Source organism: Oncorhynchus mykiss, chromosome 5 (assembly GCF_013265735.2).
Source record: "Oncorhynchus mykiss isolate Arlee chromosome 5, USDA_OmykA_1.1, whole genome shotgun sequence".
Taxonomy (NCBI): Eukaryota; Metazoa; Chordata; class Actinopteri; order Salmoniformes; family Salmonidae; genus Oncorhynchus; species Oncorhynchus mykiss.
Genome location: NC_048569.1, coordinates 16,529,373 through 16,556,854, shown reverse-complemented (window position 1 = coordinate 16,556,854; position 27,482 = coordinate 16,529,373). Strand labels below are relative to the sequence as shown.

At 44.6% G+C, this 27,482-nt stretch overlaps 1 protein-coding gene across 3 annotated transcripts in view; it reads right to left on the bottom strand.

Annotated features, from left to right (window-relative positions):
- Positions 1–27,482, bottom strand: part of pargl (poly (ADP-ribose) glycohydrolase, like) — a 40,906-nt gene that overhangs the window by 851 nt on the left and 12,573 nt on the right. For all 3 annotated transcript variants that reach the window (XM_021601940.2, XM_021601938.2, XM_021601937.2), the window contains 14 exons: positions 20,874–21,262; positions 20,615–20,728; positions 20,370–20,462; positions 19,997–20,068; positions 16,478–16,564; positions 12,762–12,922; positions 12,567–12,646; positions 12,295–12,367; positions 12,123–12,198; positions 11,833–11,980; positions 11,602–11,680; positions 11,424–11,532; positions 11,189–11,297; positions 10,854–10,982 (listed from right to left, as the gene is read on the bottom strand). In XM_021601940.2, coding sequence (XP_021457615.2) covers positions 10,854–10,982; positions 11,189–11,297; positions 11,424–11,532; positions 11,602–11,680; positions 11,833–11,980; positions 12,123–12,198; positions 12,295–12,367; positions 12,567–12,646; positions 12,762–12,922; positions 16,478–16,564; positions 19,997–20,068; positions 20,370–20,462; positions 20,615–20,728; positions 20,874–21,260 — 1,717 coding nt within the window. In that variant the 5' untranslated portion in view covers positions 21,261–21,262. The remainder of the gene's footprint in view (positions 1–10,853; positions 10,983–11,188; positions 11,298–11,423; positions 11,533–11,601; positions 11,681–11,832; positions 11,981–12,122; positions 12,199–12,294; positions 12,368–12,566; positions 12,647–12,761; positions 12,923–16,477; positions 16,565–19,996; positions 20,069–20,369; positions 20,463–20,614; positions 20,729–20,873; positions 21,263–27,482) is intronic.

The window sequence follows — 27,482 nt, the reverse complement described above, 5'->3', positions numbered from 1 at the left end:
ACGCAAAATAATATACCTACTCTTGATTTAGGCTATATTCTTGAATGACAAATGTTTCTGATCAGTGATAGATGAGAAAACGAATATGTCACGCCCTGACTTTAGTTATCTTAGTTTTCTTTATTATTTTGGTTAGGTCAGGGTGTGACGAGGGTGGTTTGTGTAGTTTTTGTATTGTCTAGGGTGTCATGACGTTGGCCTCTTTGAGTATAGCAACCCCATCCCCCTCTCCCTGCCTCCCCCTTTCCTCCTTCAACTAGGCTGCTGTGGTCAGAGGTCGTAAAGTCCTGAGAAGAACTCATGGACACACAGTATAGAGAGAGTAGTTTTTCATGGAGACAAAGGAAATCCTTCCACCTCACAGAACTTGAGGTACGAACAAAGTTTATGTTCCGGAGAAAGTGTAAAAGATCGGTGAAGAATCCAGCTACAAACTGGTCTGTTTGTCACAACTTGGGAAGGTCATGGGAGACGGTGTGGCCACATTACTATAACGCTGTTTATTTAATAGCCCCAGATATAATGTTTACATCTAATTGTTGTATAAGATGAATGAGTGAGTATGATACTGTTTACACAATTTTACAATGTGATTTTGGACTGTTTAATGAAGGAAAACTCAAAAAGGGAATTGGATTTGAACTAAATCAGAGGACCGCCCCTGAGCCCAGTTAGGGTCAGACATCCTGGGACAGCCCTTTTGTGCCATTCCGAAAATAAAAAAAACTTTGAGAAATTATCACCATGTTTTTCTCCATTAGGGGAGGACAAAGGTTGTAGACCATTGCTGAATCTTTTAACCATACCACGTGGTTAAACTCTTAGACTATCGATACAGACAGAATGAGAACAAGTCTTTGATACTAATTACTAGTCTACAGCTAGGAATTTGGTATCATTGAACGCGAAGAATGACAACCGCCGAAACATCCATCCTATAATGAATGTCACTTTGAACTATCCCTTCTAACCGAGACAGAGAGAGAGAGGGAGAGAGACGGAGAATTCTACGAAAGACACAAACTTTACACCAGCGATCCAGAAGACACACTGAGCGTAAATATATATATTGATTGCAATTGTTCCCGAATGAGTGAGCGTTCATGTGTAAAGGATTAGCATTTTAATTGTTATAATTAACTCTGTAGTGACTTCTTAGTGGACCCCCCCATTTCCCTTTTTGTTTAACAAGCCGCCATGCCGGTTTAGCCCACTAGGACGCAGTTTCCTATCATTACATTTACCTTTGTTTGTTTGTTTGTTTATGCATTTCTGTGAATTACTTAGTAATAAATAAATGATTTAAGACAGTTGATGTATGGATGACTCATAGTGAAGACTGGGTTCGTGCAGATAACCAACAATTTACAACGTTTGGAATGAGACTAACATGAGGTAAAGTAAATAATTCATTAATTCGAAGACTAATTGATCAGATAAAATATCTGAAAAGTTATTTTAGGAAATTATAACTTTGTAATCTGAATGTTTTTCCTTGGTGCCCCGATTTCATAGTTAATTAGTTACGTGATTAATCAGTTGATCGCATAGTAACTCATTACAGAGAATCTTTGATAAAAACTATCAGTCTTCAGTTAAAGACAGTAAAGACACGACAAGGGGTTTTGTATGTCTAGGGGTTGTTGTTTATCTAGGTGTTTATTTGTCTATGGTTGCTAGATTGGTTCCCAATCAGAGGCAGCTGTTTATCGTGGTCTCTGATTCGGGACCATATTTAGGTAGCCATATTCCTTGGGTATTTGGTGGGTTATTGTCTATGTGTAGTTGCCTGTCAGCACTTGTTATTGTAGCGTCACATTCATTTTGTTAAGTGTTCTTCATTTAATTAAAAGAAGAATGTATTCTAATCACGCTGCGCCTTGTTCTCATCGTTACGACGAACGTGACAGAATAGATGAGCTTTACCACCTCCACTAATTTGCCCAGCCAGAGAATTAACCAAATATAACCTACAGATGGAGATTCAGTTAAACAAAATCTCATTGATTGATTAAGACAAGTCAGAGGCTTTTTGTTGGGAGTAGGCCTAGGTTACTAGAGTGACTGCATCAGAAGAGCAAAAATAATCCAGTTATTAAACTACATAACATGCTGACAAAATGTTCAGATCAGTGATAATAAATGAGCCAACCAGACAAGATGATCATGAGCAGCCCTCACCTCAACTTAGCTAACATTTCACAGCCTAATTGTAACCTAACCAATATCCAAACAGAGAGTCAGTAAAAAGAAAACAATAACCCGTTTTTCATCCAATCTTCATAAAGTACACTATACAAAATTATGTAAACACCCCTTCAAATTAGTGGATTCTGCTATTTCAGCTGACAGGTGAATAAAATGAAGCATACAGCTATGCAATCTCCATAGACAAACATTGGCAGTAGAATGGCCTTACTGAATAGCTCAGTGACTTTCAACATGGCACATTCATAGGATGCCACCTTTCCAACAAGTCAGTTTGTCAAATTTCTGCCCTGCTAGAGCTGCCCCGGTCAACTGTAACTGATGTTATTGTGGAGTGGAAACGCCTAGGAGCAACAATGGCTCACAGAACAGGACTGCCGAGTGCTGAAGCTGCCTCTAGAAGCAACATCAGCACAATAACCGTTTCTTCGGGAGCTTCATGGCCGAACAGCCGCACACAAGCCTAAGATCACCATGTGTAATGCCAAGCGTAGGCTGTAGTGGTGTAAAGCTCGCCGCCATTGGACTCTGGAGCAGTGGAAAAACGTTCTCTGGAGTGATGAATCACGCTTCACCATCTAGCAGTCCAACGGACAAATCTGGGTTTGGCGGATTCCAGGGGAGGAATAATGGTCTAGGTCTGTTTTTCATTGTTCGGGCTAGGCTTCTTAGTTCCAGTGAAGGGAAATCTTAACGCGACAACATACAATGGCATTCTAGACGATTCAGTGCTTCCAACTTTCTGGAAACAGTTTGGGGAAGGCCCTTGTCATGCTGAAACAGGAAATGCCCCTATGCACAAAGCGAGGTCTATACAGAAATTATTTGTCGAGATCGGTGTGAAAGAACTTCACTGGCCTGCACAGAGCCCTGACCTCAACCTCATCGAACACCTTTGGGATGAATTGGTCGCAGTTGTAAATGAGAACTTGTTCTCAACTGGCTTACCTGGTTAAATAAAGGTGAAAAAATTGGAACGCCAACTGCGAGCCAGGCCTAATCGCCCAACATCAGTGCCCGACCTAACTAATGGTCTTGTGGCTGGAAGGAAGCAAATCCATACAGCAATGTTCCAACATCTATTGGAAAGCCTTCCCAGAAGAGTGGAGGCTGTTATAGCTGCATAGCTGGGGACGAGCAGGTGTCCACATACTTTTGGTCATGTAGTGTACATGTTGGATAAAACAATTGTCACAACAGGCCTGATGGAAACAGAAGATTTGTTGGTAAACTTTCCAAATGTCGACAAAACAAAATACACTAGACAAGGTGGGAGCTTTTTGTGTCTAATTAAATTAATTATGTGAGAAATGTTGGTGGAAACGCTTTTATACGCAAATATTGATATAATAACCTCGTCAGGAAACCATGCAGTTTACTAGGCTACAGATGAAATAAGTTATGATGAACTTCAGTGTGGTGAAAGTGCACGGCGATGATCTTGATGCTCCTTTCCAATAAATTTAGAGGCTCTTATTCTGGTGACATGATGATCGATGCGTGACTGCTGTTTGACAAACAAATATATTCTCACTGTTGTACACATTGAATTTGGTACATTAATTACTTTTTGTGTGCACTATGTCATCAAGACTGATTTTTTATCCGCAACAAGTCCATTTGGTGGAAACACACTGGTGGGAAAATGTGCATATTTCCTTTATGCGGTTTTTAGAATATTCACAAGGAAATCTGTCGCCAATTGGATGGCAACCTTGATTTGTCAAGAGTTCCACGTTGTCTGAAAACAGTGCTGAAATAGTTGACAACACACAGGTAGGCTCATGCTATTTGAGTTTCATTAAGCAACAATCTTATGCCTTCAATTGCATTAGCCTACTTTATTCCCATATTTTTGTTATTCAGTGATATTTATTCTCACAGTAATTCTTTATGGATCCATCGTGTTGTGGTTAAGAAAACAGTGCATGTGGTGGGCTATATGCAGAGATGAGTGAAGTGACATGCCTCACAAAGTTTACAACTGCCAGGAGGATAGAAGTAATGGGTGCAGCCTAGCAACCATCAAGAGCTAAAAAGCGTAGTGCAAGTCAATGCCACCTTGGTTTGAATACACTAAACAAAAATATAAACGCAACATATAAAGTGTTGGTCCCATGTTTCATGAGCTGAAATAAAAGCTCCCTGAAATGTTTAATATGGACAAAAAGCTTAGTTCTCTCAAATTTTGTGCACAGATTTGTTTACATCCCTGTTAGGGAGCATTTCTCCTTTGCCAAGAGAATCCATCCACCTGACAGCTTGCGGCGCCGACAGAGATGTCCGCCTCGCTTCGCGTTCCTAGGAAACTATGCAGTTTTTTGTTTTTTTTACGTGTTATTTCTTACATTAGTACCCCAGGTCATCTTAGGTTTCATTACATACAGTTGGGAAGAACTACTGAATATAAGAGCAACGTCAACTCACCATCAGTACGACCAGGAATATGACTTTCCCGAAGCGGATCCTGTGTTCTGCCTTTCAACCAGGACAACGGAATGGATCCCAGCCTGCGACCCAAAACAAAGACGTCGTAAAAGAGGGAAACGTAGCGGTCTTCTGGTCAGACTCCGGAGACAGGCACATCGCGCACCACTCCCTAGCATTCTTCTCGCCAATGTCCAGTCTCTTGACAACAAGGTTGATGAAATCCGAGCAAGGGTAGCATTCCAGAGAGACATCCGAGACTGTAACGTTCTTTGCTTCACGGAAACATGGCTCACTCGAGACACGCTAACGGAGTCAGTGCAGCCAGCTGGTTTCTTCACGCATCGCGCCGACAGCATCTTTCTGGTAAGAAAAGGGGCGGGGGCGTATGCCTTATGATTAACGAGACGTGGTGTGACCACAACAACATACAGGAACTCAAGTCCTTCTGTTCACCTGACATAGAATTCCTCACAGTCAAATGTTGTCCGCATTATGGACCAAGGGAATTCTCTTCGATTATAATCACAGCCGTATCCATTCCCCCCCAAGCAGACACATCGATGGCCCTGAACAAACTTTATTTGACTCTTTGCAAACTGGTAACCACATATCCTGAGGCTGCATTCATTGTAGCTGGGGATTTTAACAAGGCTAATCTGAAAACAAGACTCCCTAAATTGTATCAGCATATCGATTGCGCAACCAAGGCTGGTAAAACCTTGGACCATTGCGATTCTAACTTCCGCGACGCATATAAGGCGCTCCCCCGCCCTCCTTTCGGAAAAGCTGACCACGACTCCATTTTGTTGCTTCCTGCCTACAGACAGAAACTAAAACAAGAAGCTCCCGCGCTCAGGTCTGTTCAACGCTGGTCCGACCAATCTGATTCTACGCTTCAAGACTGCTTCGATCACGTGGATTGGGATATGTTCCGCATTGCGTCCAACAACAACATTGACGAAAACAAAGGAGATGACCGTGGCCTTAAGGAAACAGCAGAGGGAGCACCCCCCTATCCACATCGATGGAACAGTAGTGGAGAGGGTAGTAAGTTTTAAGTTCCTCGGCGTACACATCACGGACAAACTGAATTGGTCCACCCACACAGACAGCGTTGTGAAGAAGGCGCAGCAGCGCCTCTTCAACCACAGGAGGCTGAAGAAATTCGGCTTGTCACCAAAAGCACTCACAAACTTCTACAGATGCACAATCGAGAGCATCCTGTCGGGCTGTATCACCGCCTGGTACGGCAACTGCTCCGCCCACAACCGTAAGGCTCTCCAGAGGGTAGGGAGGTCTGCACAACGCATCACCGGGGACAAACTACCTGCCCTCCAGGACACCTCCAGGACACCTACCCGTTGTCACAGGAAGGCCATAAAGATCATCAAGGACAACAACCACCCGAGCCACTGCCTGTTCACCCTGCTATCATCCAGAAGGCGAGGTCAGTACAGGTGCATCAAAGCAGGGACCGAGAGACTGAAAAACAGCTTCTATCTCAAGGCCATCAGACTGTTAAACAGCCACCACTAACATTGAGTGGCTGCTGCCAACACACCGACTCAACTCCAGTCACTTTAATAATGGGAATTGATGGAAAATATTTCACTAGCCACTTTAAACAATGCTACTTAATATAATGTTTACATACCCTACATTACTCATCTCATATGTATACGTATGTACCGTACTCTATATCATCTACTGCATCTTTATGTAATACATGTATCACTAGCCACTTTAACTATGCCACTTTGTTTACATACTCATCTCATATGTATATACTGTACTCGATACCATCTACTGCATCTTGCCTATGCCGTTCTGTACCATCACTAATTCATATATCTTTATGTACATATTCTTTATCCCTTTACACTTGTAGTAGTTATGGTAGTAGTTATGGAATTGTTAGGTTAGATTACTCGTTGGTTATTACTGCATTGTCGGAACTAGAAGCACAAGCATTTCGCTACACTCGCATCAACATCTGCTAACCATGTGTATGTGACAAATACATTTGATTTGATTTGATTTTGATTTCATATCAAGAAGCTGATTAAACAGCATGATCATTACACAGGTGCATCTTATGCTGAGGACAATAAAAGCCAACTCTAAAATGTGCAGTTTTGTCACACAAGACAATGCCACAGATGTCTCAAGTTTTGAGGGAGCGTGCAATTGGCATGCTGACTGCAGGAATGTCTACCAGAGCTGTTGCCAGATCATTTAATGGTAATTTCTCAACCATAAGCCGCCTCTAACGTCGTTTTAGAGAATTTGGCAGTACGTCCAACAGGCCTCAATATCGCAGGCCACATGTAACCACGCCAGCCCAGGACCTCCACATCCGGCTTCTTCACCAGCGGGATCGTCTGAGACCAGCCACCCGGACAGCTGATGAAACTCTGGGTTTGCACAACCGAAGAATATCTGTACAACCTGTCAGAAACCGCCTCAGGGGAGCTCATCTGCGTGCTCGTCGTCCTGACCAGGGTCTTGACCTGACTGCAGTTCGGCGTTGTAACCAACTTCAGTGGGCAAATGCTCACCTTCGATGGCCACTGGCACGCTGGAGAAGTGAGCCATTCACGGATGAGATCTTGAGGCCCATTGTTGTGCCCTTCATCTGCCGCCATCACCTCATGTTTCAGCATGATAATGCCCCCCCCCATGTCGCAAAGATCTGTACACAACTGTAGACCAACAGATGCATATTTGTATTCCCAGTCATGTGAAATCAATAGATTAGGGCCTAATGAATGTATTTCAATTGACTGATTTCATTTTATGAACTGTGACTTAGTAAAATCTTTGAAATTGTTGCATGTATCGTTTATATTTTTGTTCAGTGTAGTTACTATAGTTACTCACCCGCTGTAGTTCCTAGTGTCTACTATCTATGGTAACTCGCCCACTGTAGATCTGAGTCTGTACTATGGTAACTCACCCACTGTAGATCTGAGTCTGTACTATGGTAACTCACCCACTGTAGATCTGAGTCTGTACTATGGTAACTCACCCACTGTAGTTCTGTGTGTACTAACTCACCCTCTGTAGGTCTGTGTGTATCAGAGCACTATTGAAGTCGGAAGTTTACATACACTTAGGTTGGGGTCATTAAAACTCGCCTTTCAACCACTCCACAAATGTCTTGTTAACAAACTATAGTTTTGGCAAGTCGGTTAGGACATCTACATTCTGCATGACACAAGTAATTTTTCCAACAATTGTTTACAGACAGATTATTTCACTCTATCACAAATCCAGTGGGTCAGAAGTTTACATACACTAAGTTGACTGTGCCTTTAAACAGCTAGGAAAATTCCAGAAAATTATGTCATGGCTTTAGAAGCTTCTGATAGTCATTTAAGTCAATTGGAGGTGTACCTGTACCTGTGGATGTGTTTCAATGCCTACCTTCAAACTCAGTGCCTCTTTGCTTGACATCATGGTAAATCAAAAGAAATCAGCCAAGACCTCAGAAAAAAAAATATTGTAGACCTCCACAAGTCTGGTTCATCATTGGGAGCAATTTCCACACGCCTGAAGGTACCACGTTCATCTGTACAAACAATAGTACGCAAGTATAAATACCATGGGACCACGCAGCCGTCCTACCGCTCAGGAAGGAGATGCGTTCTGTCTCCTAGAGATGAACGTACTTTGGTGCGAAAAGTGCAAATCAATCCCAGAACAACAGCAAAGGACCTTGTGAAGATGCTGGAGAAAACAGGTACAAAAGTATCTATATCCACAGTAAAATGAGTCCTATATCGACATAACCTAAAAGGCCGCTCAGTAAGGAAGATGCCACTGCTCCATAACAGCCATAAAAAAGCCAGACTACAGTTTGCAACTGCACATGGGAACAAAGATTGTACTTTTTGGAGAAATATCCTCTCGTCTGAGGAAACAAAAATAGAACTGTTTGGCCATTATGTTTGGAGGAAAAAGGGGGAGGCTTGCAAGCCGAAGAACACCATCCCAACCGTGAAGCACGAGGGTGGCAGCATCATGTTGTGGGGGTGCTTTGCTGCAGGAGGGACTGGTGCACTTCACAAAATAGACAGCATCACGAGGAAGGAAAATTATGTGGATATATTGAAGCAAGATTTCTAGACATCAGTCAGGAAGTTAAGGCTTTGTCGCAAATGGGTCTTCCAAATGGACAATGACCCCAAGCATACTTCCAAAGTTGTGGCAAAATGCCTTAAGGACAACAAAGTCAAATTATTGGAGCATCACAAAAGCATGTGCGAGCAAGGAGGCCTACAAACCTGACTCAGTTTCACCAGCTCTGTCAGGAGGAATGGGCCAAAATTCACCCAACTTATTGGTGGAAGCTTGAAGGCTACTCGAAACGTTTGAACCAAGTTAAACAATTTAAAGGCAATGCTACCAAATACTAATTGACCCACTGGGAATGTGATGAAGGAAATTAAACCTGAAATAAATCACTCTCTACTATTATTCTGACATTTCACATTCTTTATTCTTAAAATAAAGTGGTGATCCTAACTGACCTAATAAAGCAAATTTTTACTCTGATTAAATGTCAGGAATTGTGAAAAACTTAGTTTAAATGTATTTGGCTAAGGTGTATGTAAACTTCCGACTTCAACTGTAAGTGAGCAGAGTGGAGCTGGAGCGGAGTGAGGAGCGGAGGCTGCCCAATTTGACTGGAGCGCAGAGTGAGATTCCCAAAGGCTGGAGCGTCAGCCTTCTCGCCCGCTCCAATTTCGCTCACTTCAGGAGCTCAGGGCACGCCCCCGGCCCAGCATGCATTTGTAGTCTACTTGTGTGCTGCTAGAGCCACTTGCTTTAGCTACTAAATATTTTCATAAAGAAACTGATAAAACACACAGGTGCAAAATCAAGGTGACTTACAAAGATGAGGACCAAGAGCAAGAGAGGGAGTGTGTTGATGTGGTGTCCACAACTAAATAATCATTGTGGAATCTAAGGACACATCTCAAATGCAGAAAGAAAGAGGTGCGTAGATAACTGTGTCATTGTAGCTAAGTATTTATAAACAAAAAATCTGACCTCTTAAAAGTTTCGGTCATTTTTGTTCTATTATCTATACAATAGGCCATCATTGATTTTGGCCCAATAGGCCTGGCATATTCCCAATTTCAAAGAGCTTCCCTTTTGATTGGGTTATTTTGCCTAAAAACCTTTAGGACTACTTAGAGAGAGAAAAAAACAACAACTCTGCATCTCTGCCCAGGATGGCAAGAGTGGCCAAAAGGGTGTTAGCATCCCCAGCGGCTCTGCAAGTACAGCGAGGGTACCCTGTGCTTCTGGACTCCAGGCACCATCACATGAGCCTGAAGCCGCAGACTGGCCAAACTTGTGTTCTAAAAATCAATTTAAAGGCACTGTAGACTGAGTCTAATAAGGCATTTTTCGTTTCATTTGTATTTAATTGTAAGTAAGTCACAGCCTATATGTGCAATGTATAGACTATAATGATTTAATAGATCAAAATGCTGTTTAAATGTTGAACACTTTATGTCCCTACCAGCCAATTGTGTCGCACTTGCAAATGCTTCACAATGTATTTCTTTGTATTAAAATACTTTTCATTCAAATCAAATGGTTTGGTTTCAATCCTTCAAAACCAAATGCTACTGTAGGTCCAGGTAGTTACAATAGATGGGTTTTGGTTCAATTGTGATTTTAATGAATTAAGCGAATTAAGAGCAGCATTTATTTTTAGAGCGGTTTTTAGCGGAGCGGTTGGAAAGGAGATGGAGCGCCAGAGCAGTGCTCCAGGAGCAATGAGCGGGATTCCTGACCACTCAACTCAAGATCACATACTCTGGAGTGTAGTAATTCTGTGTGTACTAACTCACCCACTGTAGTTCTGTGTGTACTAACTCACCCACTGTAGTTATGTGTGTACTAACTCACCCACTGCAGTTCTGTGTGTACTAACTCACCCACTGCAGTTCTGTGTGTACTAACTCACCCACTGCAGTTCTGTGTGTACTAACTCGCCCACTGTAGTTCTGTGTGTACTAACTCGCCCACTGTAGTTCTGTGTGTACTAACTCGCCCACTGTAGTTCTGTGTGTACTAACTCACCCACTGTAGTTCTGTGTGTACTTACTCACCCACTGTAGTTCTGTGTGTACTTACTCACCCACTGTAGTTCTGTGTGTACTAACTCACCCACTGTAGTTCTGTGTGTACTAACTCACCCACTGTAGTTCTGTGTGTGACCAGTAGGTGGTGCATGTCCTGCAGCTCTCTCTCCAAGATTAAGTTATTGAATGTGAAGAAGGCCACGCCCCTCTTGGCCCTGGCTGCAGACATCAGCTGGACCAGAGCTGGGAGGGGAAAAACAACCAATCACAGTATAATTTGTGAATTTTCAAAGTGGGTCTATGTGGAATATCCTGTGGGTAGAGTTGAGTTATTGTTTGGGAGTTAGGAGTCAGGGTCAACAGTTAGTGGTACCTTTAACTTAAGGGTCAAGGGTTAGCGGTTAACAGTTAGGGGTACCTTTAAGTAAGGGGTTAACAGTTAGGGATACCTTTAAGTTTGGGGTCTCCATTGAAGGCTCCGCAGCCCCAGTTTCCCGTGGCGATGTCAGGAAGGAAGTCTGGGTAAGTGTTGTCATCTGCCTTAAAGCCACAGTACGCCTGAGGGAGGATATTACAGGACACCACCAACATCAGATTTATCTCCAGCCCTGCTCTAGCTAGCACACCTGATTCTACTAATCAGCTGTAATCTGGCCCCTACAGGAGAGGAGGGTTGGCTCTCACCTTGTTGAGTTCCCTGGTGACCTGTTTCATGTTGTACTGTTCTCTCTGGTGTCTGAAGTGGAGAGCATCCATGGCCACAATCTGTCTGTGTAGCCTCTGCCACTCATCCCTGCAAACACAGGCAGAGCAATCAGGGACTTTAGTGTGTGAGTGTGTGAGTGTGAGTGTGAGTGTTCACCTCTTAAAGTTGTCTCTGTGAGGCCCTTCCCACTTAAAAGTGTCACTGTAGCCACTGTAATGACTGAACTGTTGAGAACCTACAGAGAGAGAGAGAGAGGGGGAGAGAGAGAGAGAGAATGTGACGGAGTGAAAGGGAGATGATAACCTGTGATCACACACACACACACACACACACACACACACACACACACACACACACACACACACACACACACACACACACACACACCTGTGATGAAGAGACACTCATTGTCTCCTAGTTTCTCAGTGAAGAGTCGAGATACGATGAGTTCAGGGTTCATCAGGAACAGAATCTCCTCCTGAACCAGACCTGAGCCCAACACTCCACCTCCTATCATGTTACAGGCAAAGTCCACCTGCAACACACACACACTCTTAGCATTACAAACTCACAAATTCACAAACACATACAGCATTACACACACACACACACACAAAAATTCACGAACACACACTTATACAGTGTTACACACACACAAGCCAGTAGATGTCACCAACCTGTAACATCCCTGCTCCCTGTTCCTCTATGCAGCCTGCTGAGCTGACGTGGAGTTTAGGAACAGTCTCCTTACAACTGACACACAGAGAAAGACAAGAGGGGACATATTAGGAGTGAGTGAGTGAGTGAGTGAGTGAGTGAGTGAGTGAGTGAGTGAGTGAGTGTGTGTACCTCCCCCAGTGGGGCATGTCTCTGTCTCTGATGTAGCGCCTCTCAAAGGTCACCAGTCCACTGGGCCTGGTCGCTGTCATGGCAACAAGGGTCAAAGTTCAGACAGGTAAACCTGGTTCCCACAGCAACTATTATCAGAGTTTATTCCTCATCGACACTCATCGACTGTCTTAAATAGGTTCCTGTAACCTACATTCTGTACCCTACAGTACACTACAGCACTTGTATTCCAGTCATTATAGTGACTATAGTAGTGTGTGGTAATAACGTACCTGGGTCTGTGACAGTGTGGAAGTAATGAAGGAGGGCTCTCAGCTTCTCTCTCTTCCTCTCAGACCACTTTTCAAACAGACTGACAACACAGAGAGATAGAGTGGTCACATGTTATCATCTGTTGAAGTTGGAATACTTTGTGTTTGTCTCTATGTGTGTGGGTCCTCAGTGGAGTTTGTTGTGTGTGTTCTGACCTGTTAAAGTTGATGGTGGGGTAGTTGTGGTACTCTGCTCTGGGGTTGGGAGAGTTGCGGTGGGGGAAGGTGCAGTAGAAGGCGTTGGCCAGCAGACAAGCTATCTGACTCTGGGACAACGTGATAGACTGAGTCTGGCCCTTCTTGAGTAGAGGGATAGCCTACACACACACACACACACACACACACACACATTTATCAGACTGAGTAGAGAACACACATTCAGTACCTCTACAATGTGTACCCTACATAGTCCACTACCTCTGTGCCCTACATAGTCCACTACCTCTGTAGGGTCTCATGGGGAGACCTATCCTTTTCTTAATTTGATTCATTATTTAAATAAACACCCTTGAAACTGAGCTAATCCTACTCTGTCCGTGTCTGATCTGTGTAAACGTCTTGACCAAACCCCCTGGTCTGCCACAAGTGGTGGAGAATGAGGGCACTCTGATAACGTGGTCAGATCAGGGTTGACATTTACACAGCATCAGCATGGACAAGTTGATAGCTGAGTTCGTCCGGGTCCAACAAGCACAACAGGCGGTTCAGGAACGAAAGCTGGAGGAACAGCGATTACAAAACATCCGCCTCGTTGAGGAAATCAGGAAGCTGCAAGGAGGAGCGTCTCCTGAATCACATCCCAACCAATTTTTTATCAAGCTAACGGAAGACGATGACAGAAACATACCTCTGTACGTTTGAACGGACAGCGCTACTGGAAGGATGGCCAAGTCTGCTGGCCCCGTTCCTCTCTGGGAATGCCCAAAAGGCGTATTGGGACCTGAACGACGAACAGGCAGCTAACTACGACGGACTCAAACGGGAGATACTCAGCCGCTACGGGTACAGCCTGGCCCACAACAGTTCCACGACTTGAGGTTCGTACCCAACACATCCCCCCGAGCCCAGATGAGCGACCTACTGCGCGTTACCAAGGTGTGGCTCCTAACCGACGTATCCACCCTCTCCATCCTAGACAAAGTGGTCCTGGATCACTTCCTATGGGCACTAACCCACGACATGAAGAGGGCAGCGAGTCTATGAGCGACCCATACTTTGGAGGGCCTCCTGGAAGCAGTGGAGACGCATCAGAACACTCAGGCCCTGCTGAGTGGGAGCCAGGCCGAGTTGGCGACCCGTGCGAGGAGTCGGAAGGACAGCCCCACTGCTGTGGACCCCGAACCAACCATCGACAGGGCCAAAGGACGGAAAACCCCTGGAGAGACGGCTGGGATAGGGCCAACCCGCCACCGACGACCCCAGGTAGATGGAGACCAAAGGAGGTGTTTTTTTGAGGGTGGCGCCAGGGGACACGTTGCCTGGAATTGCCCGGCTCGAGAGGAATCGATGCCATCAGCAAGCCCCGGAGGCAAAGTGGGTTACGCAGTGAACTGTCACCTCCTGTTGGTCACACCACGAATCAACTGCACCCATGGTCCCGGTGAATGTTGACGGACACGACACGGAAGCTCTATTGGACTCCGGAAGTATGGTTACCCTCGTGACCAAGAGCCTGCTGAACCAGGAGACTGATCGTGGTAGGGAGATGTCCATTTCCTGTGTTCAAGGGGACACAAAGCGGTATCCAATGTGCCCAACATCGTGACGCCACAAGGGAGTTGCCAGATGGGGACAATTCGGGACGGCCCAGTGGGAGGATCGTAACTTGAAAGCCCGCCGCAGCCCAAGGGGTAGCGGTGGATGGACAGCTACGTCTGGGGGTGAGTGACTGGCGATACCTCCATTTCCAGATCAAGAATAACCTTTTGTATCAGGTTTCGCGCCAACAGGGGGAACTTCGAGAAGTATTGTTGCTGCCCCAACGGTACGTGGGAACCGGTCTTCAGCTGGCCCACACCCACCTGTTGGGGGCACACCTGGGAATGGAGAAGACCCGGGAACGGATCGCTGCCCGGTTCCACTGGCCCGGGATGAGGAGGACCATGGAAGACTACTGTTGCAGCTGCCTGGAGTGTCAAATGACTGCCCCAAAGGCCCACTTCCGAAACCCACTGGTCCCAAGCAACGAGGACCTCGACCCAGTCCAGAAACAAGAGCTCAGGGAGCTTGTCGATCGGAACATGGCGGTGTTCTCCGAGAAGCCGGGCTGCACTACCCTCATTGAACACCACATCCGTACCCGGCCCGGGGAAATGGTACGAAAGAGGCCATATCTGATTCCAGAACCCAGAAGGAAGGTTTGTGAAACAAGAAGTGGAACCTATGCTGAGGAATGAGGGTCATTAAAAGAGTCTCAATGCATGGTGCAGCCCCATCATGTTGGTGCCCAAACCGGACGGTAGCCTCCGCTTCTGTAATGATTTCCGGGGTGTGAACGACATAAGCTTATTCGACGCCTACCCCATGCCGAGGGTGGACGAGCTCATCGACTGATGACCAAAGGATCGGCAGGTACCGTTGGCAGCCTCCTCCCGGGAGAAGACTGAGTTCTCGGTTTGTATCAGTACCGGGTGCTCCCGTTCGGTCGGGAGCTAGACACAAGTATTACCTGATAGGTACCCACTTCACCCTGGTCACGGACCATGCTCCCCTGGTCTGGATGGCCAGGGGAAAGGACACAAATGATCGGGTCACCAGGTGGTTCTTGTCCCTTCAACGCTTCCCTTTTTCTGTTGTGTACAGGTCAGGGGCGAAGCATGGAAACACACTGTACAGGTCAGGGGCAAAGCATGGAAACACACTGTACAGGTCAGCGGCGAAGCATGGAAACACACTGCACAGGTCAGGGGCGAAGCATGGAAACACACTGTACAGGTCAGGGGCGAAGCATGGAAATACACTGTACAGGTCAGGGGCGAAGCATGGAAACACACTGTACAGGTCAGGGGCGAAGCATGGAAACACACTGTACAGGTCAGGGGCGAAGCATGGAAACACACTGTACAGGTCAGTGGCGAAGCATGGAAACACACTGCACAGGTCAGGGGCGAAGCATGGAAACACACTGTACAGGTCAGCGGCGAAGCATGGAAACACACTGCACAGGTCAGGGGCGAAGCATGGAAACACACTGTACAGGTCAGCGGCGAAGCATGGAAAGACGGATACCCTATCGAGAAGGGAGTCATACGTCGCACTGATGACAGTCCCCTCCCCGACAGAGCTAAAGGGGGGGGGGGGGGGGGTGGCATACAGCAGGTCAGCCACCAGGGGGAGACTCGTCGAGGTCTGGTGACAGATGGTGCATATCACGAGGCAATGGCTCCATCTGCTGGACGTGCCAGGTCTTGACGGGTTCTCCGGCCAGGACTAATTGGGGCTGATTGGGGTTGGTGAGTAATCAAGGGCTGATTGCTCACCAGCTGTGCGAGGCCCATAAAGCTGCCAGAAGGGCAGCACACAGGGAGAGTGGGGAAAGAAAGGACTCCCGTATAGTTGGGTATGGTTACAGAGGTAACAGGAGTGAGTGCAGTTTTGATCCTGTCAGGATACAGCAAAACCCGGCGCCTAGAAGACGGTATCCGAGAGAGGGTCTCATGGGGGAGACCTATCCTTTTCTTTTGTTGATTTATTACTTAAATAAACACCCTTGAAACCGAGCTAATCCTACTCTGTCCGTGTCTGATCTGTGTAAAAGTCTTGACCAAACGACCTGGTCTGCCACACTACATAGTACACTACCTCTGTAACCTACATAGTACACTACCTCTCTGCCCTATATAGTGTACATAATGCAGTTCCTATGTTGTTACCTTCTTGATATAGTGAGGCAGGCTGGAAGCCAGCTCTGCTATCTTAGGAAAAACAGACATGTAGAATTTCTCTTCTTTGGGTGATTTCTAGAGAAGAGGGAAAGGAGAATATATGTAACAAATTAAAATATTTAAAAAATCACCTTTATTTAACCAGGTAGGCTAGTTGAGAACAAGTTCTCATTTACAACTGTGACCTGGCCAAGATAAAGCATAGCAGTGTGAACAGACAGCAACACAGAGTTACACATGGAGTAAACAATAAACAAGACAACACAATAAACAAGTAAATGACACAGTAGAAAAATGAAAGTCTATATACATTGTGTGCAAAAGGTATGAGGTAGGCAATAAATAGGCCATAGGTGTTGGCTTTGGGGATGATCAGTGAGATATACCTACTGGAACGTGTGCTACAGGTGGGTGTTGTTATCGTGACAAGTGAACTGAGACAAGGCGGAGCTTTACCTAGCATAGACTTATAGATGACCTGGAGCCAGTGGGTCTGGCGACGAATATGTAGCAAGGGCCAGCCGACTAGAGCATACAGGACGCGGTGGTGGGTGGTATAAGGTGATTTGGTAACAAAACGGATGGCACTGTGATAGACTGCATCCAGTTTGCTGAGTAGAGTATTGGAAGCTATTTTGTAGATGACATCGTTGAAATCGAGGATCAGTAGGATAGTCAGTTTTACAAGGGTAAGTTTGGCAGCGTGAGTGAAGGAGGCTTTGTTGCGAAATAGAAAGCAGACTCTAGATTTGATTTTGGATTGGAGATGTTTAATATGACTCTGGAAGGAGAGTCTAACCAGACACCTAGGTACTTATAGATGTCCACATATTCTAGGTCGGAACCATCCAGGGTGGTGATGCTAGTCGGGCGGGCGGGTGCGGGCAGCGAACGGTTGAAAAGCATGCATTTGGTTTTACTAACGTTTAAGAGCAGTTGGAGGCCACGGAAGGAGTGTTGTATGGCATTGAAGCTTGTTTGGAGGTTACTTAGCACAGTGTCCAAGGAAGGGCCAGACACTGCGTAGAGGTGGATCAGGGAATCGCCCGCAGCAAGAGCGACATCATTGATATACAGTGCCTTGCGAAAGTATTCGGCCCCCTTGAACTTTGCGACCTTTTGCCACATTTCAGGCTTCAAACAAAGATATAAAACTGTATTTTTTTGTGAAGAATCAACAACAAGTGGGACACAATCATGAAGTGGAACGACATTTATTGGATATTTCAAACTTTTTTAACAAATCAAAAACTGAAAAATTGGGCGTGCAAAATTATTCAGCCCCCTTAAGTTAATACTTTGTAGCGCCACCTTTTGCTGCGATTACAGCTGTAAGTCGCTTGGGTATGTCTCTATCAGTTTTGCACATTGAGAGAGACTGAAATTTTTTCCCATTCCTCCTTGCAAAACAGCTCGACCTCAGTGAGGTTGGATGGAGAGCATTTGTGAACAGCAGTTTTCAGTTCTTTCCACAGATTCTCGATTGGATTCAGGTCTGGACTTTGACTTGGCCATTCTAACACCTGGATATGTTTATTTTTGAACCATTCCATTGTAGATTTTGCTTTATGTTTTGGATCATTGTCTTGTTGGAAGACAAATCTCCGTCCCAGTCTCAGGTCTTTTGCAGACTCCATCAGGTTTTCTTCCAGAATGGTCCTGTATTTGGCTCCATCCATCTTCCCATCAATTTTAACCATCTTCCCTGTCCCTGCTGAAGAAAAGCAGGCCCAAACCATGATGCTGCCACCACCATGTTTGACAGTGGGGATGGTGTGTTCAGCTGTGTTGCTTTTACGCCAAACATAACGTTTTGCATTGTTGCCAAAAAGTTTGGTTTCATCTGACCAGAGCACCTTCTTCCACATGTTTGGTGTGTCTCCCAGGTGGCTTGTGGCAAACTTTAAACAACACTTTTTATGGATATTTTTAAGAAATGGCTTTCTTCTTGCCACTCTTCCATAAAGGCCAGATTTGTGCAATATATACAACTGATTGTTGTCCTATGGACAGAGTCTCCCACCTCAGCTGTAGATCTCTGCAGTTCATCCAGAGTGATCATGGGCCTCTTGGCTGCATCTCTGATCAGCCTTCTCCTTGTATGAGCTGAAGGTTTAGAGGGACGGCCAGGTCTTGGTAGATTTGCAGTGGTCTGATACTCCTTCCATTTCAATATTATCGCTTGCACAGTGCTCCTTGGGATGTTTAAAGCTTGGGAAATCTTTTTGTATCCAAATCCGGCTTTAAACTTCTTCACAACAGTATCTCGGACCTGCCTGGTGTGTTCCTTGTTCTTCATGATGCTCTCTGCGCTTTTGACGAACCTCTGAGACTATCACAGTGCAGGTGCATTTATACGGAGACTTGATTACACACAGGTGGATTGTATTTATCATCATTAGTCATTTAGGTCAACATTGGATCATTCAGAGATCCTCACTGAACTTCTGGAGAGAGTTTGCTGCACTGAAAGTAAAGGGGGCTGAATAATTTTGCACGCCCAATTTTTCAGTTTTTGATTTGTTAAAAAAGTTTGAAATATCCAATAAATGTCGTTCCACTTCATGATTGTGTCCCACTTGTTGTTGATTCTTCACAAAAAAATACAGTTTTATATCTTTATATTTGAAGCCTGAAATGTGGCAAAAGGTCGCAAAGTTCAAGGGGGCCGAATACTTTCGCAAGGCACTGTATACAGAGAAAAGAGTCGGCCCGAGAATTGAACCCTGTGGTACCTCCATAGTGTCTGCCAGAGGTCCAGACAACATGCCCTCCGATTTGACACACTGAACTCTGTCTGCAAAGTAGTTGGTGAACAAGGCGAGGCAGTCATTAGAAAAAACAAGGCTATTGAGTTGCAGATAAGAAGACGGTGATTGTCAGAGTTGAAAGCCTTGGCCAGGTCAATGAAGACGGCTGCACAGTACTGTATTTTATCGATGGCGGTTATGATATCGTTTAGTACCTTGAGCGTGGCTGATGTACTAACTTTGAAGTTAGAGCTACAGGATGCAAATTTCTGCTTGAAAAAGCTAGCCTTTGCTTTCCTGACTGACTGCGTGTATTGGTTCCTGATTTCCCTGAACAGTTGCATATCGCGGGGACTATTCCATGCTATTGCAGTCTGCCACAGGATGTTTTTGTGCTGGTCGAGGGCAGTCAGGTCTGGAATGAACCAAGGGCTTTATCTGTTCTTAGTTCTGCATTTTTTTTAACGGGGCATGCTTATCTAAGCTGGTGAGGAAATTACTTTTAAAGAATGACCAGGCATCCTCGACTGACGGGATGAGGTCAATATCCTTCCAGGATACCCGGGTCAGGTCGATTAGAAAGGCCTGCTCGCAGAAGTGTTTTAGGGAGCGTTTGACAGTGATGAGGGGTGGTCGTTTGACCGCGGACCCATAGCGGATACAGGCAATGAGGCAGTGATCGCTGAGGTCCTGATTGAAAACAGCAGAGGTGTATTTGGAGGGCAAGTTGACCATTCACAGTGAAGTGGTAACTGACCTGAACAAAGGTATGCAGGGCATCAAAGGACCATTGATCTTCATACTTTGGGTTGTATTTCTTTATGGCTTTCTAAGTGGAGAGAAACATGTAGATCATTGTTAAACAGTACTGGTCAAACATGCTAACCCCTACCTTAACTGTTACCCCAAACCCAGGTTAACTGTTACCCCAAACCCAGGGGGCATGTTAGGAAATGTTAGGATAATGGATTCGTGTTAGGAAATGTTAGGATAATGGAGGCGTGTTAGGAAATGTTAGGATAATGGAGGCATGTTAGGAAATGTTAGGATAATGGAGGCGTGTTAGGAAATGTTAGGATAATGGAGGCGTGTTAGGAAATGTTAGGATAATGGAGGCGTGTGTGTCGTACCTCTACGTCACCCACTGATGCAGTGGTCTTCTTGGCCAGACTCTCCAGCTGTTTAGAGACCACCTCCCACCGACTTCGCTCAGAGCTGGTTACCTGGGAAAAAAAGTCAATTAACCAAATTACCAATCAATAAATTAGCCAACAAACAAATAAATCAATGAACCAATCAACCAAATGTTCAATGAACCAATCAATTGACAAATAATGTATCGATCATCAGTAAATGAACGAATCAATGAACACACCCATCCAGTCTTGATGAGGCTTTCTGGTGAGCAGGGCATCTTAACAAAGTCACTGTGCCACACATGCCGTCCAGAATGAGGTTTTAATGTCCTTTTATGGTGGAACTCATTCACCTGAATAGGGAGGTAGACAGAGACATGAATGATCTGTTAGAGACACTCTTTGTAGTAATTGTTTTGTGTAAACGTCCCAGTTCACTCTGTCACTTTAGATGCAAGCTTTTTTATTGATCTGCACTGGTTTAATTATCTCTCTTACATCTATGAGGACGTTGTGAGTTCTGCTGAAGGACAGCTGCTCCAGCTCCACGTGACACTGAGGGACTTTCTTCAGCTTCTGAGAGCAGCACGACCTCTTCTCCTCCTCACCCCTCGCTCCCTCCGTGTCTCTTTTCCTTCCTCTATCCTTCCCGCTATTTGCGTCCCCTACTCCACCCGCCTTTCCATCCCCCTCTTTCTCCCTTTCTCTCTCACTGTCTCTGTGCAGTGATTTGGTGACCGAAGTTTTGTCAATGTCGACCAGGTTTCCAACAGGGACCTCTCCGTTTGGGTTGCGTTTAACCCCCTGATCCCTGTTCTTGTTCTGCATGGCGGCGTCATTCTGCATGACAGCTTTCATTTGGCAACTGTCGTTACGATCGGCCATACCTGGAGATAGACAGAGAGACAGGAGTAGGCTTATACTGTCTGCTCCTGATGCTGGGTGATATTTATCATATCAACATATACTGTAGGTTATATTAAATATACCTCACATGTGACCTATGATAAGACTATGTCATTTGTATGCAAAGTCTACTAAAATGTTTATCTGACTCATTATAAAATGAAAGGATTTACATACAAGGCATTCAAGGGGGGAGGAGACAGAGAGAGAGTGATGAGAGAGAGAGAGAGAGAGAGAGTGTGTGTGTGTGTGTGTGACCACAGCTGGTCAGGAACAAAGATAAACACTGTATATATATAATATGACATTTGTAATGTCTTTATTGTTTTGAAACTTCTGTATGTGTAATGTTTACTGTTAATTTTTATTGTTTATTTCACTTTATATATTCACTTTATATATTATCTACCTCACTTGCTTTGGCAATGTTAACACGTTTCCCATGCCAATAAAGCCCTTAATTGAAAAATTGTAAAGGACAATGAATCTGAGACCATTTTATAACATCTGAGTTGTTTGGATTCAACATCTAAGTTGATGACCAATGGCATTACTGTAAGGTTAACCTCCAATCAGATATCAGACCTAAGACAACTGCACTTTCTCATAACCTCAAGATGTAGGGGTGCAGCAATAAAAAAAAAACAGCATGAATTTGTGCTGTTGCAATAAATAAACAAATTAAACCATTTTTCTGTCTCTATGCGTCACATCTGGAGGAAAACTGGCACCATACCTACGGGGAAGCATGGTGGTGGCAGCATCATGCTGTGGGGATGTTTTTCAGCGGCATTGACTGGGAGACTAGTCAGGATCAAGGGAAAGATTAACGGATCAAAGTACAAAGCGATCTTGATCAAAACCTGATCCAGAGCGCTCAGGACCTCAGACTGGGGGCGAAGGTTAACCTTCCAACAGGACAACGACCCTAAGAACATAGCCTAGACAACGCAGGAGTGGCTTCGGGACAAGTCTCAATGTCCTCGAGTGGCCCAGCCAAAGCCCGGACTTTGAACACGATCAAGCATCTCTGGAGAGACCGGAAAATAGCTGACTCTCCCCATCCAACCTGACAGAGCTTGAGAGGATCTGCAGAGAAGAATGGGAGAAACTAACAATTCTATAAAACATTTTTTTCTTTGTCATTATGGGGTATCGTGCGTAGATTGATGAGGAAAACAAACAATTCAATCCATTTTAGAATAAGGATGTAACGTAACAAAATGAGGGAAAAGTCAAGGGGACTGAATACTTTCAGAATGCACCGTACCCCCCAAAAAATGTATTCGCCTCACGTTAGTCAAAAAAGTCTGTCTTTTTAATATCCAGTTGAAATGATAGTTCCTCAGTATTTGAAAAATCTTTACAACACTCCCGGCCTCGATAATCACCAAGCCTCGGTGTGATAGAGCAAAATATCATGATCTGATATCCATATATCCAGTGGAAACGTCATAAAAACAGCTTTCTGTTCCAAGCTCACTGACACAAAAAACTTTGAGGGCCCGGAATAGCCTAGTTGATATAATGTGATGATTTGATACAATGTTGAACTTCACTAGCAATAGCTCAAGTCAAAACAGATCGAAAGGGAGGCAGACAGGCAGAGAAGAGAGATGAATGTGATGAATGTATCATATTTTCTACTGTTTTTGTCTGCTTTAGGCCTTTTACTTATTTGATGATGGAAGTTTCATTTCTTTAGCCACTAATGGACCACAATGTATCAATGTGTCCATATGACAGAGGCAAATGCTCTTGATGAATTTTAACTTTTAGATTTTTATCATTTTACTTCAGATTTTTATAATTAACCACGAGACAATGACTTTGAAAAACTAAAACGTTACTGTTCCACGAAAATGGACCATTTAGTTTGTTTGTCTTTGAAATAACACCAAAATGAACGCAGACTAATCTATATAATCATGTTGTCACATTGACACTTTGATAAATATAACCATCAGAAGATGGCACTCAGCTCCGTGTAACGCTTATCAGTCAAATGGTCTAATACTCTTGATGAAATTAAATTGAATATTAGTTTCAATTTCTCAATTTTCTCATTCAAATTGAATAATAGAAAACTGTTGAAAATTTTAGAATTTTTCAACCCATTAAAATTGAGATTTTTTAATGTTTTTCCAATTTTAGAATTTACCTTCATTTGTTCGAAAATTAAAAATGAAATATTGGTGTGGCTGGGAAAACGGTTATTTCTTAAATCTGTGGATCAATTGGACGCTACCACTTCAGTGCTGGTGAGATAAGCCTTGCCTACACTATAAAGTGGTAAATTAATGCGGCACACACACACCGTCACGTTCGTTGTAATGAGGAGACCAAGGCGCAGCGTGACTAGAATACATTCCTCTTTATTAAAGGAAGAACACTTAAACAAAACAAACGTGAAGCTATAACCACTGGTGCTGACACAGGCAACTATACATAGACAATAACCCACAAAATACCCAAGGAATATGGCTACCTAAATATGGTCCCCAATCAGAGACAACAATAAACAGCTGCCTCTGATTGAGAACCAATCTAGGCAACCATAGACATAAAAACACCTAGACTAGAAACAACCCCATAAACATACAAAAACCCTAGACAGGACAAAAACACATATATCACCCTCGTCACACCCTGACCTAACCAAAATCAGTGGTGCGCCTGACCTAACCAAAATCAGTGGTGGGCCGTCAGGGCCAGCAAGGCCTTCTCTGCTGGCCTAAACATCATCAGAATATATATATTTTTTAAATATATAATACAAATATGTATTAAATTATTCCCCAGAGTAAGAGTTACACTCTTCATTTCATAGCTTTCCTCTTGGTTGCACTGCTTCCAGCCCCAGGTTGAGATTTGGAGAGCTGGTCTTTATGTTAGATCTTTTATCCAATCATATTCAGCCATCATGTGTTGCCAGGGGTCTAAAATCTGCCCTCAAGCCTTCAGAATCAACAGTGCGGAGCTTCAAATCAAATCAAATTTGATTTGTCACATACACATGGTTAGCAGATGTTAATGCGAGTGTAGCGAAATGCTTGTGCTTCTAGTTCCGACAATGCAGTAATAACCAACAAGTAATCTAGCTAACAATTCCAAAACTACTACCTTATACACACAAGTGTAAGGGGATAAAGAATATGTACATAAAGATATATGAATGAGTGATGGTACAGAGCAGCATAGGCAAGATACAGTAGATGGTATTGAGTACAGTATATACATATGAGATGAGTATGTAAACAAAGTGGCATAGTTAAAGTGGCTAGTGATACATGTATTACATAAAGATGCAGTAGATGATATAGAGTACAGTATATACGTATACATATGAGATGAATAATGTAGGGTATGTAAACATTATATTAGGTAGCATTGTTTAAAATGGCTAGTGATATATTTGACATAATTTCCCATCAATTCCCATTATTAAAGTGGCTGGAGTTGAGTCAGTGTGTTGGCAGCAGCCACTCAATGTTAGTGGTGGCTGTTTAACAGTCTGATGGCCTTGAGATAGAAGTTGTTTTTCAGTCTCTCGGTCCCAGCTTTGATGCACCTGTACTGACCTCGCCTTCTGGATGATAGCGGGGTGAACAGGCAGTGGCTCGGGTGGTTGTTGTCCTTGATGATCTTTATGGCCTTCCTGTGACATCGGGTGGTGTAGGTGTCCTGGAGGGCAGGTAGTTTGCCCCCGGTGATGCGTTGTGCAGACCTCACTACCCTCTGGAGAGCCTTACGGTTGTGGGCGGAGCAGTTGCCGTACCAGGCGGTGATAAAGCCCGACAGGATGCTCTCGATTGTGCATCTGTAGAAGTTTGTCAGTGCTTTTGGTGACCAGCCGAATTGGAGTGGGTCTAAGGTGTCAGGTAGGGTGGAGGTGATATGGTCCTTGACTAGTCTCTCAAAGCACTTCATGATGACGGAAGTGAGTGCTACGGGGCGGTAGTCGTTTAGCTCAGTTACCTTAGCTTTCTTGGGAACAGGAACAATGGTGGCCCTCTTAAAGCATGTGGGAACAACAGACTGGGATAGGGATTGATTGAATATGTCCGTAAACACACCAGCCAGCTGGTCTGCGCATGCTCTGAGCGCGCGGCTGGGGATGCCGTCTGGGCCTGCAGCCTTGCGAGGGTTGACACGTTTAAATGTTTTCCTCACGTTGGCTGCAGTGAAGGAGAGTCCGCATGTTTTGGTTGCGTGCCGTGTCAGTGGCACTGTATTGTCCTCAAAGCGGGCAAAAAAGTTATTTAGTCTGCCTGGGAGCAAGACATCCTGGTCCGTGACGGGGCTGGTTTTCTTTTTGTAATCCGTGATTGACTGTAGACCCTGCCACATACCTCTTGTGTCTGAGCCGTTGAATTGAGATTCTACTTTGTCTCTATACTGACGCTTAGCTTGTTTGATTGCCTTGCGGAGGGAATAGCTACACTGTTTGTATTCGGTTTCCGGTTTCCGGTCACCTTGCCCTGATTAAAAGCAGTGGTTTGCGCTTTCAGTTTCACGCGAATGCTGCCATCAATCCACGGTTTCTGGTTTGGGAATGTATTAATCGTTGCTATGGGAACGACATCTTCAACGCACGTTCTAATGAACTCGCTCACCGAATCAGCGTATTCGTCAATGTTGTTGTTTGATGCAATACGAAACATATCCCAGTCCACGTGATGGAAGCAGTCTTGGAGTGTGGAATCAGATTGGTCGGACCAGCGTTGAACAGACCTCAGCGCGGGAGCTTCTTGTTTTAGTTTCTGTCTGTAGGCAGGGATCAACAAAATGGAGTCGTGGTCAGCTTTTCCGAAAGGAGAGCGGGGCAGGGCCTTATACGCGTCGCGGAAGTTAAAATAGCAATGATCCAAGGTTTTTCGAGCCCTGGTTGCGCAATCGATATGCTAATAAAATTTAGGGAGTCTTGTTTTCAGATTAGCCTTGTTAAAATCCCCAGCTACAATGAATGCAGCCTCAGGATATATGGATTCCAGTTTGCAAAGAGTCAAATAAAGTTTGTTCAGAGCCATCGATGTGTCTGCTTGGGGGGGGGAATATATACGGCTGTGATTATAATCGAAGAGAATTCCCTTGGTAGATAATGCGGTCAACATTTGATTGTGAGGAATTCTAAATCAGGTGAACAGAAGGACTTGAGTTCCTGTATGTTGTTGTGGCCACACCACGTCTTGTTAACCATGAAGCATACGCCCCCGCCCCTCTTCTTACCAGAAAGATGTTTGTTTCTGTCGGCGCGATGCGTGGAGAAACCAGCTGGCTGCACCGACTCCGATAGCGTCTCTCCAGTGAGCCATGTTTCCGTGAAGCAAAGAACGTTACAGTCTCTGATGTCTCTCTGGAATGCTACCCTTGCTCGGATTTCATCAACCTTGTTGTCAAGAGACTGGACATTGGCGAGAAGAATGCTAGGGAGTGGTGCACGATGTGCCCGTCTCCGGAGTCTGACCAGAAGACCGCTTCGTTTCCCCCTTTTACGAAGTTGTTTTTTTGGGTCGCCGGCTGGGATCCATTCCGTTGTCCTGGGTGAAAGGCAGAACACAGGATCCGCTTCGCGAAAGTCATATTCTTGGTCGTACTGATGGTGAGTTGACGCTGCTCTTATACTCAGTAGTTCTTCTCGACTGTATGTAATGAAACCTAAGATGACCTGGGGTACCAATGTAAGAAATAACACTCAGAAAAACTCAGAATGTAGCTTAAAGTGAATGGAAATGAAAATGAAAATTTAGTGTCAACCAATCGGCTTTAGAGTTGGCTATTGTACGCCTGCTAGCTGGCTCCAGTGTTACACAGGAGCCAGCTAGCAGGCGTAGTGCGTGCACGTCTTTTGATTGGATTACCAATATTGAGAGGCAAGTCCTATGGGCAGGTCTATGCAGAACCTGGGAACTAGGAAACTGAATTTGATAAACAAATTAATTTGCGTACTACTAAGCTGTTTTGTCAACCCACAATGGCGGAAGGAGGAGAAGATATCGATTTGGTCGAGGATATAATTATAACGCCATTCTCAAGACAAACTTTTCAAGAAAAGTTAGACATTGTAAGGAGAGGTCGCCCGGCGCCGACGCTACAAAGCCTGTCACAGGCGGGAAAGGGGTTTGTTCGCCACTTTCAAAGTTATCAATGGCTCAATGGCTATCAATGGCTCACAGGAACACTGCAAACTGTACTGCTGGG